Source organism: Panthera onca, chromosome A2 (assembly GCF_046562875.1).
Source record: "Panthera onca isolate mPanOnc1 chromosome A2, mPanOnc1 haplotype 2, whole genome shotgun sequence".
Lineage (NCBI taxonomy): Eukaryota > Metazoa > Chordata > Mammalia > Carnivora > Felidae > Panthera > Panthera onca.
This window is the reverse complement of record NC_138340.1, coordinates 108674990-108690107: the sequence shown is the minus strand read 5'-3', so window position 1 is coordinate 108690107 and position 15118 is coordinate 108674990. Positions and strand designations below refer to the sequence as shown.

General features: G+C 38.3%; 1 protein-coding gene across 1 annotated transcript in view; it reads left to right on the top strand.

The window, feature by feature from the left end:
- LOC132679235 (uncharacterized) overlaps positions 1-15118 on the top strand; it is a 126725-nt gene that overhangs the window by 72171 nt on the left and 39436 nt on the right. Inside the window, exons 9-10 of the mRNA XM_081795047.1 lie at positions 7233-7448; positions 8945-9136. Of these exons, the coding sequence (XP_081651173.1) occupies positions 7389-7448; positions 8945-9136 (252 nt within the window). The 5' untranslated portion in view covers positions 7233-7388. The remainder of the gene's footprint in view (positions 1-7232; positions 7449-8944; positions 9137-15118) is intronic.

The following is a 15118-nucleotide window of genomic DNA, read 5'->3' as shown; positions in this document are numbered from 1 at the left end:
GAATCCTCAGTTTATGGCTTCAAGACTCTGTTTGATGCCATTTTCCAAAGTAAGGACTTTGGAGGAAGGGAGTGGTTTTATGTGGGGTGTAGAAAGTTATGAGCTAACTTTTGGATATGTTTAATTTTCTTTTATCTTGTACCCAAGTTCTAAAATTGGTGTATTGAAATATTTTGTTTTGGAGCAGTAAAGGGCTCTGAAAAAAGAAGCTTAAGCTTTTGGGGAAATCTTCAAAATTATCTTTAGAATTGCCCACATGGGCCCTTCCAGTCAGTTTCTGTCACACATGACAAGCTCAAACAGACCACATGGCCCTGAAAACAAAAAGAATGAATCACCAAATATTGAGAGGCTTTACTAGTTCATGAAGGTAAGAGAATGTTTTCCCTTTTTGAGGGGCTAAAAGAGGTCTGAAATGACCACGACAAATAGCAGCCCAGTATTATTATAAAGAGATTGTAAAAAGAATTAGAGCATAAGCTCTCGCCAGGGAGGAGATCTTAAACTTTGATGAATGCTGCTTTATTACCTTTTATTTTTTATCTTTTCAGAGCTGGTGCAATGAAAGAAGAAATCTCTGTTCCAACATAAAAAATAAACATAATATCACTATGACAGGGACTGATTCAGTATGGAAACATTGACTGTAGAGGCATTCTGGCTTACTTCAAAAGACTTTCAATAACTGCCAAAAGAGTTTATTTGGATAGTTTCAGTTTCATGTGTTTAATCAACTAAAAACTCAATCCAGAGTTGAGAGCGTGACACAGCATGTGTGCAGAAGAGGGTGTGCACGTGTTCATATTTGTGGGGCCATGAGCGTGTTTGCATGTGTGGATGTTGGAGCATGAGCAAAGGTGTGTGTGTGCATGCATGTGTGTTATAACATCTTATGCTCTTTTATATCATTGGTTTTTTTTTTATAAATAGGGCCTGTGCTCATCTTCACAGCTGTGATTGTATTGGACCTAAATTTCTCGGATTTCTCTAACACTTCATCATGCTCTAGATCTTACAATAGTATGTCACAAAGGGATTCCGTAACTATAGATAAGACAGGAAAGTAGAAGAGCAAAACTTCTTTCCCTCTGGTTAAGAGATGTCCTGCAGCTTGATGTGATAAGCCTTTCTTTTAAGGACTCCTGTGTTCTTTCTGTTGGGATCCACGGACTAGTATGTACTAATACCTGTATCTTGTGCCATTCAGTTACATGGTAAAAGCAAAATAATGTGTCCTAAAGGAATTGATCTCTTAGATTTTTCTGTTATTATAATAGGTAAATTCATTTTAGCCATTCACACCTGAGCTTGTTAATAACAACGTGATGACTACCATCTCCTCTACCACTGACTTTTTGAGGTTAGCGGTGGGGAGGTCAGCACCTCGTCGGGTGTTTCTCCAGTTCTTCTTGTCCTATGTTGTTTGGAGAGTTTGATAAAATCATGGATTCACAGGCTCTATCCCTGCTGAATAGCAGTGTTCATGAAAGAAGAACTGTGATTTTAGCTAGCTCATTGTGAGCTCATTAAGATTCAGTAAGTTGAAGAAACAACAACTAGTCCAATCCTTTGTTTTTCAGATTTTCAGAAGATTGAGACCAGGGAAAATTATTAACCCGTTTAGACCATGTCTCTTTTTCCTAAACCATTGTGCTGGCCCACCAACCTCTAAGGTGCACGATACACATAGAAATTCTGACTTGGGTTTTTCAAGATAAATGAGTTGAAAATGATTCTAGTATGCCACAGTGAATTTGGTCCCAGGTCAAATACATGTGTCAGCATGCAGCTTAATGGTTGTATAGAATACAGTGTTAATGAGGCTGGAGTTGTGATATTTATCCCTTTAGTATCATATATAAAATAAAAACAGTGATATTCTGCCCATCCAGCATCTCACTGTGATTCCATTCAGTTGTCTTGCAAGTATTCCCTGCTGGTCAAAAAAGGGATCAGATGATGGAGTGTGGGTGACTTGTGACTCCTACCCATGCTGGAGGGATATAACTCTGAGGGTATGTGTTGATGACAATGCCTCAGCAGTAACTGTGTGTCATTTGTCATTAACTTTTTTTGGCAGAAGGATGAGACGTGGCTCCTGTACCTAATGAACTTACAATGTGGGTGGAAAAACAAAGATTGGCACAGAAACAAGAGATTACAGGTCAGGTTGTGAGTGTAGACCTGTCATTTCAAACCAAGGACATAACGCGATATTTCCTCTCACTCTTTGTTCCACATACATATATAATAAGGTATTATGTCAATTGTTTGAGAAAGTATTGGGATAATTTTTTGACATTGACAGTCACTTCCTTTACACTGGGCTCACCCATCTGAATTCTATATATTATTTCCTGAAGAAAACAATTCAGTAAATATAAATGTAGTTAATTATCCTTCTTTTGCAGTTCCTCTACAATCATGAGCAAAAGATTATAGATACTGTGTTTTATTTTTATAGAAAACATAGGCAAGGCTTGCGCCTTCTTAGAAATTTTGTGACTTCCCATAAACTACTACATTCTCCACATTCCAATTTTTTCAGTCGTTAATTGTGACCAAGAGTGAATGGCTTGACAGGATTTCGCTCGGGGCACTCTAAGCCACATGTTCATCTGCCCATTCATTAAACTTCTTAGTATTAAGAGTGAAGGAAGACACTAGGCTAGCACTTGTCACCATTCCCTAGCTTGCCACGGTCTTTGGTCAGCTCACATTGCCTCTTCACTTCTGAGTTCGTTAGAGTTGCCAACTGAGGCAACTGACTTGCTAAGAGAGATGGGGAGATCAGGATGAATGCATATTAAATTTCATCAAACTCTTCCTGGTGTCATAAAGTTAGCAAATGGCATTATTTATGGCATTAATCAGTGCATTTGTCCCCGCTCCCTCCTTTCATACTCATCTCCTGGAAAATGATTGAACAAATCTTACCATGTATAAAGGTCAAAGATGAATAGTTTATTTGCATCCACCTCACTGGTCCTCCCAATTATCCCATGATGTAGGGTGAAGTTCATTCAAGTTTTCTAGGCTCAGAGACAAATAATTCCCCCAAATGCATGTGACCATCAAGTGTCAAACCTGGGTATTTGAACACCTCGAGTATGATTCTGGAGCCATAGCTTTTGCCACTTGACTATTCTTTCTTCCAAGGAAGAGCTATGGGATTAGAGACAGTTGGGAACACCGACCCAAATGAGGCAACATGGCCTGTCTCAGAGACAAGTAGCACATACTCACACTCAACATTTGGTAGCCCCTCTTCTTTTCCTCCTCATTCTCTAGGTCTGGACTTTTCCTAAGTTGTTATTTGGAAGACCAACACAGGGAAATTATAAAGGAAGGTGTAAGTTTAAGTAATTTATGGAAAATGGCCACTACTCAGGGAAGGAAAGGTAAATGGCATCCATTGAATGCTGGCATCTGTTGTTACCACATGTACCTCCTGCTACAGGCATTGGCCCACTTTACAGATGAGGCATTAGAGTTCTTTAGGTTTACCCCCTTGCATTGTTTCTGATGCTTAAATACAGATATTGTCCCTCCTTTCCAGATGCCCTCTGCCTAGTGAGAATTCAGATATGAACATATGAATTACCATAGACGGGAATGAAAGTGATGAAAGAAATATATACTGAAAAATCTATTTACTGAAACTTTTGGTTCATTCATTCAAAAACTTCCAGTAAAAATAATAGAAATAGTTTCATGAGATTCTTCTGAGTTCTAGAATTTTCCTTTGGAGAATAGGCCAGTTATGTTTTTGTTTGGAATTTAATTTATGGTAAGGTATTCAAAAGTCATTATTAATTTGAAGCTTATTCAAACAGTCGAAGAATGCCATAAAAATGATACTTTCTGTGGTCCTGGATAACTTCCTCCATAAAACCTCCATGGATGGTGCTGAACGCCTGACCATTTGCAGGATTAAGCAGGTATATCTTGAACAATTGTCTGTAGTCAGAGGCAGTAAAATCAAAGCTATGACGTTTTTATCCCATCAGGCTGTTCCAGATACTAGTTCCACCTTTTGACAGGATGCCAAGCAGTTGACCATTAAAACAACGTATCTGGCACCACGATATCTGGTTTTTGAAAAACTCATTCCAATAAAACAAAATAACATTGCACTTCACTTTTCAATTGCTTTTCTTTTTTGATTGTCTTTGAACAGACACGTATTTGATTCACAGGATGCACTTAAGTTTAATGTTCCCATAACCACAGACAAAATTTTGTGCTATTTTAAATAAGTTTTAATAGAAAGCATGGATGATAGTAAGAAACATAGTAAAACCTAGTGACTTCCTGATACATCTATAAACTGTGAGCTATTTTGGGAAAATGTAAAAACAATGCACAAAGAGACCCCACCCCCAAATCAAGTCCCAAATAATCTTGAATGAAATATAATTAGAAGGAGGAGTTGAAACAAACAAACAACAAAAAAAGCAAATTCTGTGACCAAAGAAATATTGATACTATTCTCAAATGTTAATGAAATGCAAATCTGTGAAGATGAGCAATGTCACCTTGAAATGACATTATCAATTTTAGCAGACAGTGCAAGTAGTCATCTAATTGATGACCATAAGGAAGATTTCACAGTATTATGAAACTAAATGTATGCATTTTACAAGGAAGAAAATGAGTACAAGAGAAGCTAATTCTACTCATAAAGAATATTACAAAGTTCCTTTTTAAATAAAGAAATGTTTTGTTATACCTGCTATGTCTTAGAAAGACATGTTATAATGCTTTTTTCCTCAGTTTCCACAGAGTAGAAACTCATGCTTTCCCTTGCTCCCAAAGCAAGAAAACAAGCCCATTCTTTCCATTGGCATTCCAATTCACTATTCCCCCCCACAACATATCACCTCTTTTACTATATCCAGATTGAGGGTTTTGAAAATGTAAACCAGTCCTCCTGTCTTAGAAACATACATGAGAAGTCTTTCTTTAAAAAAAAATAATAAAAAAAAATAAGTAAACTTTTTTTCATATTGGGATCTAGGGCACTGTAAGAAAGGTATTCCAATTGATGGCAGAAAGCCATTATGAGGAAACAAACTGTATATAAGCATGGGGACACAGCCTTTGTAGCTCTGAAATAACTTACACAAAGAACTCATATATAAATTTGGCTCACCTCAGCAATGCTTTTTCTTTAAATTACACAGAAATCTGAAATGCATTGGGTGTATGTAAGGGCAAACTGTGGCCCTGAGTAAAAATGTGTATTTAAAAGGGGAAATGTGGAAGTAATTATTACCTTGATGTATTTACCAGAATGCACAGAATGTATTCAGCATGTCTCGCTTGGGCATTGAGGGTTTCGCAGAACACCTATGACTCTAAAACTCCAGCATTTGGCATCATGTGATCCGGGAGTTAGTGATAAACTACCTTTACCCAGGCACTGTTGTCTTGGAAAGCCTCAAGGAGCCAGGCTGCTGAGAAGAACTGAAATCTTTATTTGAAATGAATGAGTCAGTCTTCTCTGGTTCAAAATGAACAGTGTTGCAGGCAGGCACTTTCGAGAAATAAACAGGAACTTTTGTTTCCTTCCACATGGAGACTAAAAAAGCCAGGCGAAGCAAAGTGTGCTAAGTAATGGCAAAAAATTCTAGTTGGATTTCATGATTACTGTTGGGTCTTTAAACTGTACCTCTAAACCAAACATTCATATTTCCTGCAAACCAGACTTAAAAGGAGGCTCTGGTCAGTATTAAGAAGTGTCCATATGCCCAAGAGTGGGGAGTATGTGTATGTACCCATGGGTCCCAATGCGCTGGCTACGGTAGATATGCTGTGCAGAGTAACCTGAAGTGGGGAAAGTGTACAGTGGGAATCCAAGCCAAAGACCTTGAGGAAATGTCCAAAGTAGAAAGCTGATGAAAACATAGGAAAGTCCCTAATTTAGAGATGCAGAGACAGAGCTACAAGTGGGGCCCTGGGAAAGAAGCCACACTGAAGTAGACAGACCATAAACAACATGGAGTGTCCCCTCTGATTTCAGCACAAATCAGTGAGCATTTAGGGTTTATTTTAATGGGACTACAAGTGCCTGATCCATGAATATATAGAGCCAGCCAAATAGAACGGGATCATGAGATCTAAATGTTTGCATTTGTCTTGGCTTCTGGAATGGTAGATAATAACAATTGCCTTTTTACAGCAAAGTTCCAGGACACATTGCTACTCCTCCTGTTCCTCTGTGATCACACCTCACAGACTCTGTAAGTGAATTTGAGATTAACGGATACAAATAAAATGCTGAGCTTCTGAAGTGAGGGAGTTTTCAGGTTATAAAGAACATTCAAATACCATACCTAGTAGAAGGGAGCAAGACTTAGTTCCGTCTAGGAAAGTACATAGCAGTTTTCTGCTGAGGACAAATGTTGGAAAGGCCATCCTAGGTGAAGAAGAAACACCATGTGTAAACAAACTAGTGTACCTAAGGAACTAGAGTGATTTATTATGGATGGACCACAGATTATTGGCAGGGAGTGGCAAAAGGCATGGTTAGAAATGTTCAGGCTAAGGCCAGATTCTAAAGGAACAAGCTAACCCATGTTATGGAATTTTAGCTTTATCTTGTAGGCCATGATGAGTGATTAATACTACTAATGGGATGATGGGGACGGGGTCAGGGATCACATGTTTCAGTGTATACTCCAGAAATCTACCTCTGGCAACAAGATGAATAGTTTGGAATGAGCAAACCTAGTGGTAGGGGAAATCAGTTAGAAAATGTTGCAATCGTTCAGTGAACAAAATAATGGATATTAGGGAATAAGCAGCAACAGTAGAACAACTGAGATAGTGGACTCAAGAATATTCAGGAGAAAATGTGGCAGTACTAACAGAAATGGACCATCAGGGCCAGTGGGGTTGTTTGGTAGTATGGAATACAGGAGAAAAAGCAGATGTGTCATGGAGGAGGGAACAAAAGAGACAAGTTTCATTTTGAAAATGACGTGTCTGTGTGGCACATCTGGGTGCATTTGCTTGGGATCAGATGGAATTACTGCTTTTAGAATTAAATTCTGTTATTCAGTTCACTTTTTGTTGCAAGTGACACAAGCCCAACTCTAACTAGTTTAAACCAAATGAACGGATTTATTAGCTTTTTCAAGGGGACACAGCTGGATTCAGAGATCTAAACATTATTCTTAGGACTTTGTCTCTTATTTCTCCTTGCTTCTGTTTGGCTTCAATTTCAGTGGCTCCTTTCAAGAGGCAGTAAGATGAATACGGTCAGCTCTACCCTTACACACTCTCGATTCCTGAGGAAAAGAACATGCTCTTCCTATTGTCTATGTCAAATTTCTGGATTCTGATTAGCCTGATTTGTCTTGCACCAATCCTGTTCCCAGGGCATGAAACACTTGGATTGTCCAAGCCAGGGTCACGTTCCCAACCTGGAGGCCAGGTTCCAGGTAAGGCACCCTGTCTGACCATCCCCAAAGAACCGCATGCGATTGAGAGAGGTGCATCTGAGTGGCAAATAATACACCTCTAGTGGAATGGCAATGAGACAACTAGACGTTTCTCCTGCAGTTGAATGTCAAGACTCTGGCAAGCAATGAAGGTGACTTTAAAACATGTGAACAAGATAAATCTCTTCCGAGTTAGCCCTGCCTTCAAAGGCTCCAGAGCTTGGCCCGCACTATAAGGAGAACCAAAACAGATCTCTAACACTAAAATTCAAGGACTTTTTAAGTTTCTTTTTGACCTTCCTAGGAAGGTTTTTAAAAGTTTGGTAACCAATTGGACAAACAAACAGAATTCCTTGGGAAGAATGTTTGGAACCAAACCACACCCCACACCCACTAAAACCCCCTCCCTCTGTCACCCCCCCCACACACACACACACACACACGATGCAAGGCTGAGAGAAACCAGTGTAAGTGTTTGGGGGAGTGGGGGTGGACACAGGAGAGAAGAAGATCACAGTTCCTGGCCTGGAAGCCTGGGAAAGGAGCTGCTTTTGTTTAAGGCAGCTGCCTCCAATCACCCCAAAAGGTGTTTAGTCAGATTGGATTCTCCAAATAACTGAATTCCATCCCTCCCCCTGCTGGGGCTGTGTAGCTTTTGGAAGTGATTAGAACTGCCTGGAAACCCTGAGTTGGAAAGGTAAGCAGAATGGGGAGCTTGACTCAGTCAGTCCCATTCTGGGCTTGGGCAGATCCAGTGACTGCCCTGGCATCCTGGGCGCCAGACCATCCTCTGCCTTGCTCTGTGCCAGCAGATCCAGGTGGCTGCTTGGGTTCACAGGGAGCTTTGCAGCCTGGGGAGAGCAATACCCCTTGAATCTCAGCTGCAGCGTGAGTGCAGGACTAGGCTTCAAACACTATAGTGCATGGCCATGACTATAGCCTGAAGGACAATTTTAAAATATTCAGACCTGTAGGATGTGGGCCTTGGACGCTGCAAATTTTAGGGGCAAACGTGTCTCTAGCAGTAGCAATTCAAATCCTTTTATAGTGTAAGCAACACATACTTAAATCTAATTTCGATCATGGTGCAAAGAGAAATGTCTCTTTCCCAAAAGATGGTTTACTATTACTGAAGAAACATACTTTCAATTTCACTGGATTTGCCTTTTAATTAAGTAGGTTTGCCATTAACAGTCATATAGGATAGGAGTACCTGGATGGCTCATTCAGTTAAGTGTCTGACTCTTGGTTTCAGCTCAGGTCATGAGATTGAGCCCTGCATCAGGCTCCACACTGGGCATAAAGCCTGCTTAAGATTCTCTCTCTCTCTCTCTCTCTCAAGAAAGAAAGAAGGAAGAAAAGAAAAGAAAAGAAAAGAAAAGAAAAGAATCACATAGAATAATCCACCATGAGGAATACTTACAAATTGACTTATATTCTATTTGGTTTTACTTAAAAAGTATTTAATTAATTCATTATTTAATTTTACTCACTAGATTACTGGGTTATTAAAAAAGGATAAAACACAAAAACCCAGGAAGAATTATACAGGGCCAGGTCCCCAACAAAGGAGCTTCTGTCCACACGGAGTTTGGGGCCTGCCCAGTGGCACATGGCAGCGTTCTGGTTCGCCAAACTGGAAACTCCCAAATCCCATACTACTGGGTTTTTTACAGAGGCCTTCTCAGGTAGGAATGATCAAGTTTTAACTCTGTTTTCAACTCCCCTCTCCTCTCTGGAGAATGGAAGGTGGAGGGCTGAGAATTCCAAGCTTCAAATTATGGCTTGTCTTTCTGGTGACCGGCTCCCATCCAGGAGGCATCCAGAAGCCCACGCGGGGTCACCTCAAGAGAACAACAGATACTCCTTGTGCTCTTATTGCCGAGGACCTTAATGAGTATGTTAAAGGCATATATTTGTGTTTTATTTTTATAATTTCTTTTGATATTTTTATGGGTTGAAATGGAGTTTTCAAGAATTTGTGTGGGATTTGGAATATTTCATTTAAAGGGAAATTTGTCAGATTTCACCTATAGGTCAATCCTATGAACGATGATCGAGTAAGAACAAATTACATTCTTGCTGGGGTCACCTTCCAGTCACTTTTGAGAGTCACCTGTCAGAGTGCTTTTTGTAAGTGGTCACTTGCCTGCACTGCCCATTAGCCAATTTGTGGCCCAGCGCAGAGCATTCAGGAACTTTGCTACCTCACGAAGCTGATTTCCTGACGCATTCCGCTCTGTTGCAGGATTCTGGACCATCTTCAAAGGCCTTTGCCTGGTTTTTGTCAAAGCTTGAAAATGTGAAGGGGCAATAAATATGCAATCTACTTTAATTTATAATGTTATTTTAATTCTAAAAAGTGTCCCCAGATATAGTAAATACAGTTGGTGCTAGACTGATGGATAATAGAATAATTCTGCAAATAAAATACAGAAGAATAGGTTCCTTTAAGATAATGTATTTTGACTGGTGTTAGCTTCTAATATGGCAGACTGTATTAGAGTTTTCAAAGCTGTTTGAAGTCTGTAGATGTTTTCAGTTTTAGTAACCTCAAAAACAGATGTTTAAAAAGTCTTATTGTGCTTTTGTACAAATGGTGTATAGGAAGAGTGTTTGCAGAACATAGATTACCTCAGCCCTGTCCTGTGAGTCTCTGTCTTCGGTTGTGTTTTTTATGGTCTGTGGTACATAAACTTTTTAGACAGTGGGAGGAGACAGTAGCTGAAATAAAATTAAGTTTCTTACCATGGGAGAACTTTTATTACAACTTCCTCTGTGACTGAGCAGAACCCAGAAAGAATAGACAGTCTTTAGCCACAGAATGCTCTTGAGGCATTTCTGAGAAATATATTTAATTTGTATAATCACTGGGTAAAAAAAAAACTATTTCTGGTAAGTAGTCCACACATCTAAGTGCTGTCAAAACCACATAAAATTTGGGTTCAGATCAAACTATATTCTTACTAACTATGTATTCTCAAAGGAATTAGAACACCATCTATGAATTAGGGAATAATTACTGACCCAATAAGGATATTCTGAGGAAGAAGTAAAGTAAACGAGTCACGAAATCCACATATAATAGGTGATCAGCACTAATATGAGCGTATGTCTGGCCATGACTTCTCACACTATTCCAGTTAATAGTACTTGACATCTGACACATGTACCCACTTCAAAAAAGCAACAGTTCATCTGAAGCTTTGCAGAGATGAAACATAATAAACGCAGTACAAATTTAATGCCATATAAATGTATTTTAACTCGTGTTAAAATACATATATTAATATTCATATATTAAATATTCATATATTCATATATTCATATGTTCATATTCATATGTTAAAATCTGAATAGCTTTATTTCACTTGTTTGGAATTAAGATGTGGTTTTTCATTACTTTACCCGAATTACTTTATGATGTATTATTAATCTTTCACAGCTTGTTTTTTGAATGTTTATTTATTTTTGAGAGAAAGAGAGAGAGAGAAAGAGTGTCCATTTGGGGGGAAGGGGCAGAGAGAGAGGGAGACAGAGATTCCCAAGCAGGCGCCACACTGTCAGTGCAGAGCCTGACAAAGGGCTCAATCCCACGAAACATGAGATCATGACCTGAGATTAAATCAAGAGTCAGAGGCTTAACTTGACTGAGTGCCCAGGCACACGGCACTTCTGACCACCTAAACATTTTCTTCCTTGGCTCTCCTTTAGCATCAAATCTAAAATGTTCCAAGATGAACCTCAAGTTTATTATCCTTTTTCAACTTCTACCCCCAAACAGCCATTCCTTTTGCTATTGCTGTTAATGGTGCCTTTTGTCCACGTCACCTAAACTTGAAATTTCCTCCCTTTCTTTTAACTTCTTATCCAAACTGCTAAATTATTAAAATATTAACTTGAAATCATTTTGCCATGTAATTTATATATATTATATATATGTACATATATATAATAGCACATATATGTGTCTACATGTTAGAGCTTGCGTATATGTGTATATACACACACACTAGCTCTCTGTGTCCTATCATTTATATGTATGTACATATATACCTAACTATATATATATATATATATATATATATACACATATATACCTGTATATGTAAAGAGCAAATATTTTGTTGTTACTATATGAGATACAGAGAACCTTACATTACAGAAGTAATGTTTCATTTATTCTACTCTTCCAGTCATGAAGTTGATATTATGATTAGTTCCATTTTTCAGATAAGGAAAGAGTTTCTGGAACTTACTTAAGCTCAAACAAGTAAGAAAGAAAAGAGTTGGGGTTTCAAATCCAGATCAGTATGACCCCAAAGCTTACGTGATCTTCTATCTATTCCATCCCTCCGAATCACAATGTCACTTCTGTTCTTGAACCCGTATTAACCTCTATTACATTCTCTCCTTTCTGTACCTGTGTTTTGCCCTCAATGCAATTTACAATTCATCACATGATTCATTCTCTTAAAACACAGTTCTATCTTGTCTTTCTTCTACTAAAAAATTGTGAATGGCTTCTTACTGCAAATTGCCTCTGTTACATTTATGCCATCCCTCTATTAAGGTTCTCCAGAGAAACTGAACTAATAGGTATGTATATCTAGAAACAAACTTATTTTAGGAAAGTGGCTCATGTAATTGTAGAGTTTGACAGATTCAATATCTGCCAAGTAGGCTGGCAGACTGGACACCCAGGACTTAGCCAGTTTTACAGTTTAAGTGCAAAGGCTGTCAAGGTTGAAGACACATGAAAGAAGAATTGTTGCAGATGAAGTCCAAAGGCAGTCTGTTGCAGAATTCCCTCCTGCTGAGGGAGGTCAGCCTTTTGTTTAATTCATACCTTCAACTGACTGGATGAGGTCCACCCACATTATGGAGGACAGTCTACTCAAAATCAATCAATTTAAATGTAAATCTCTTTCAGAGTAATGTTTGACCAAATATCCAGGCACCTTGGCCCAGTCAAGTTGATACATAAGAGTAACCAATATGGAAACTATTCAACAGGTTCCTTATAATTTAGCAAAACTGGGCACTGATGGGTATCTCAAACCACCCTATTATATCCTATCTTCTTCCTTTAATGGCACTATTACCTTCGCTTGAACAGCTCACTCCTCTTGCAACTTACCATTTGATAAAAAAACATGCTTAATGAATGAAGAGATAAATATAAGAAGAAAATGAAAAATAGCACTCGATATATTAAAGCTAGTATTTCCTGAAGTCATAACTAAATAAGGCTTTCCACAAATGCTAACCCAGCCACCAGAGTTATTTGTTATACAAACAGTAACTCTGGAATTTTGCCTTTTCATCTGAAATGTAAAGTGATGAGGAACACAGCATCACTGGTCAGTAAAACTTTCTGTGATGATAAAGATACTGTGGCCTGTACTATCCAACATGGTAGCCACTAGCCACATGTGGCTATTAAGCACTTGAAATGTAGTTAATTAAAATAGTTAATTATATAGTTAGTTTTACTAATGAATGCAATTTTCTCATTTCATTTAATTTTTGTTAATTCAAATTAATGTGGCTATATATGGCCAGTGACTACTGCGAGCAGTGCATGACTCAACAATCTAGAGAGTCTCCTAATTTAATTATTTTTAAAAATTCTGTCATAGTATTTAATTCTAACTGTGTAATCAGATAGGTTGGAAACTTAAATCTCCATAGAAATACTGTTAAATAGAGATTATGAAATTGACAATGGAATTTTCTGGAAAATAGCTCAATCTGTATTTGGTGTAAGATATTCCTATGTGACAAAACTATTTAATAATGATGAGGAAAAATGCACACAATTCACTTTACAGTGTAAAGTGCTTCATACCTTAATTTCTATATTAGCAAAACAGAGCTAAAAATAAATATTTTATTGGTGTAATCATGAGCACCAAATGGAATAATACATGTTTTAACAGTTTTTAAGCACGTAGCAGATCCTCAACGTAGTGTTTTTCTCCCCGATAATTTTTTTAAGTTAATTTCAAAAATGTTTCCTATATAACCGTATGATAGTCTGAAGGGTAATCTTTGTTTTTATTTCTTATTGACTTTGGTTTTGTTTCTTAAAAAAAAAAAAAATTAAGCCACAAAGAACAACAATAAAAAAACCACAGTGCCATATAAATCACAAGTCAAAGCAGGGCAGAGTTCAAACACTAAACAAAAGAAAAACATTCTTCACCTTGAAGGCCCTTTTTTTCCCAAGCCAGCAAGCTAAAGGATTTCTCCATCCCTGTTGGTGCTGGCAAGGACGCCACAGCCTATTTGTTTTCCTTCTCATCTCGCTTTGCTTCAAGTGCTCATTTCTAAGCCTTGCCACCGGAGATCCTGGCCCCTATCCTTTGAAAGAGACCCTATCATTTAGGAAAGGACTTGGGGCGGCCAGGTTGCCTAGCGGCTCCATGCCCCCGCAGGACTGCCAAATATGTGGGAGTAACTTCCTGCTCCTTAGGGGCTGTGCCCTGGCACCCTCATTGCCAACAGCTGTGTGGGGTCTATTCTCGCCAGGGCCCTCCCATGCATTGCTGAAACCTTCTTGGAAAGCCGAGTTCCAAAGCTAAACAAACAGATAAAGTTTGCAACAATATGCGTTGGCATTTTACAGCATGGTTATGAGGAGCATTTAGAGAAAGTATAACACACCTACTAACATTCACACTCTACAACAACAATATCGTCCCCAAGGATAGGAAACCTACACGTGTACTGGTACAGAATTCTCATTTGAAGTAGTCCTCCACAGAGATCCTTATTTTAAAGGAGCCATCGAGTTTCCTGTTATTGTCTTTGCTTTTCTTTTTTGAATCTCCAGACTCAGAATATTACTGATGCCCCCCCATCGGTGGAAGGACTCTCTCCTCACACCTCCTAGTATTCGCAAGGCTTGTGAAAAATGAATTTTAGTGTAAAACTTGAAAAACATAATTTAACCAGAATAATTAGTCAATACATATTGCTTCAAGTAAGACTCATTGTCATAAAAGTGGTGCATTGAGGAGCAAGGTCATAAGCTGTTGGATAGGTCTCAGTTTACGCTTACATGTGCAAATATCTCTCTGTCAAGGGACAGAAAGTACGCCGCTTCCTTTAAGAATCTTTTCTAGTTTTCTAAGCCCTCTTACATTCAAGAAGCACATGCTCAATTCAGTGGCAACTTGAAAACGTGTGACAGATGTATAATAAAATACCGCACCTATGCTCACACTAAGGGCTCAGAAGGAAAATTAAATCTTTCTAAGTAGGAGAGTTCAGGCAGTCATTTTTTCCACACTTTCCTGTATGTGCTCCAAGCTCTGGAATGTACTGAGGAATGCATATTGAATGATTTGGTACAGATATTTTTCTTCAGTTTTTCTTCAGATTTTATTGCGTTCACAGGGAAATATGAAATCACTAGGTTATCTTATCCATAGGTTTATATAGAAATGAAATAATGTGTTTAATACTTAATGGATGTGTAAGAAGGAAAATGTTTTTCTCCCTGAAAAAAAAATCAAATACAGTTAATACCAGTTATAATGCACCTTCCAAAACCTTATGTTTGGTTTAGGCTGCAGAGCTGAAAATCAAATCAAATCACATCTTCCTTCTCTATGGCAAGATACAGCAATGGTTCATTTATCAGGCATTGTTAAAAGATGAAG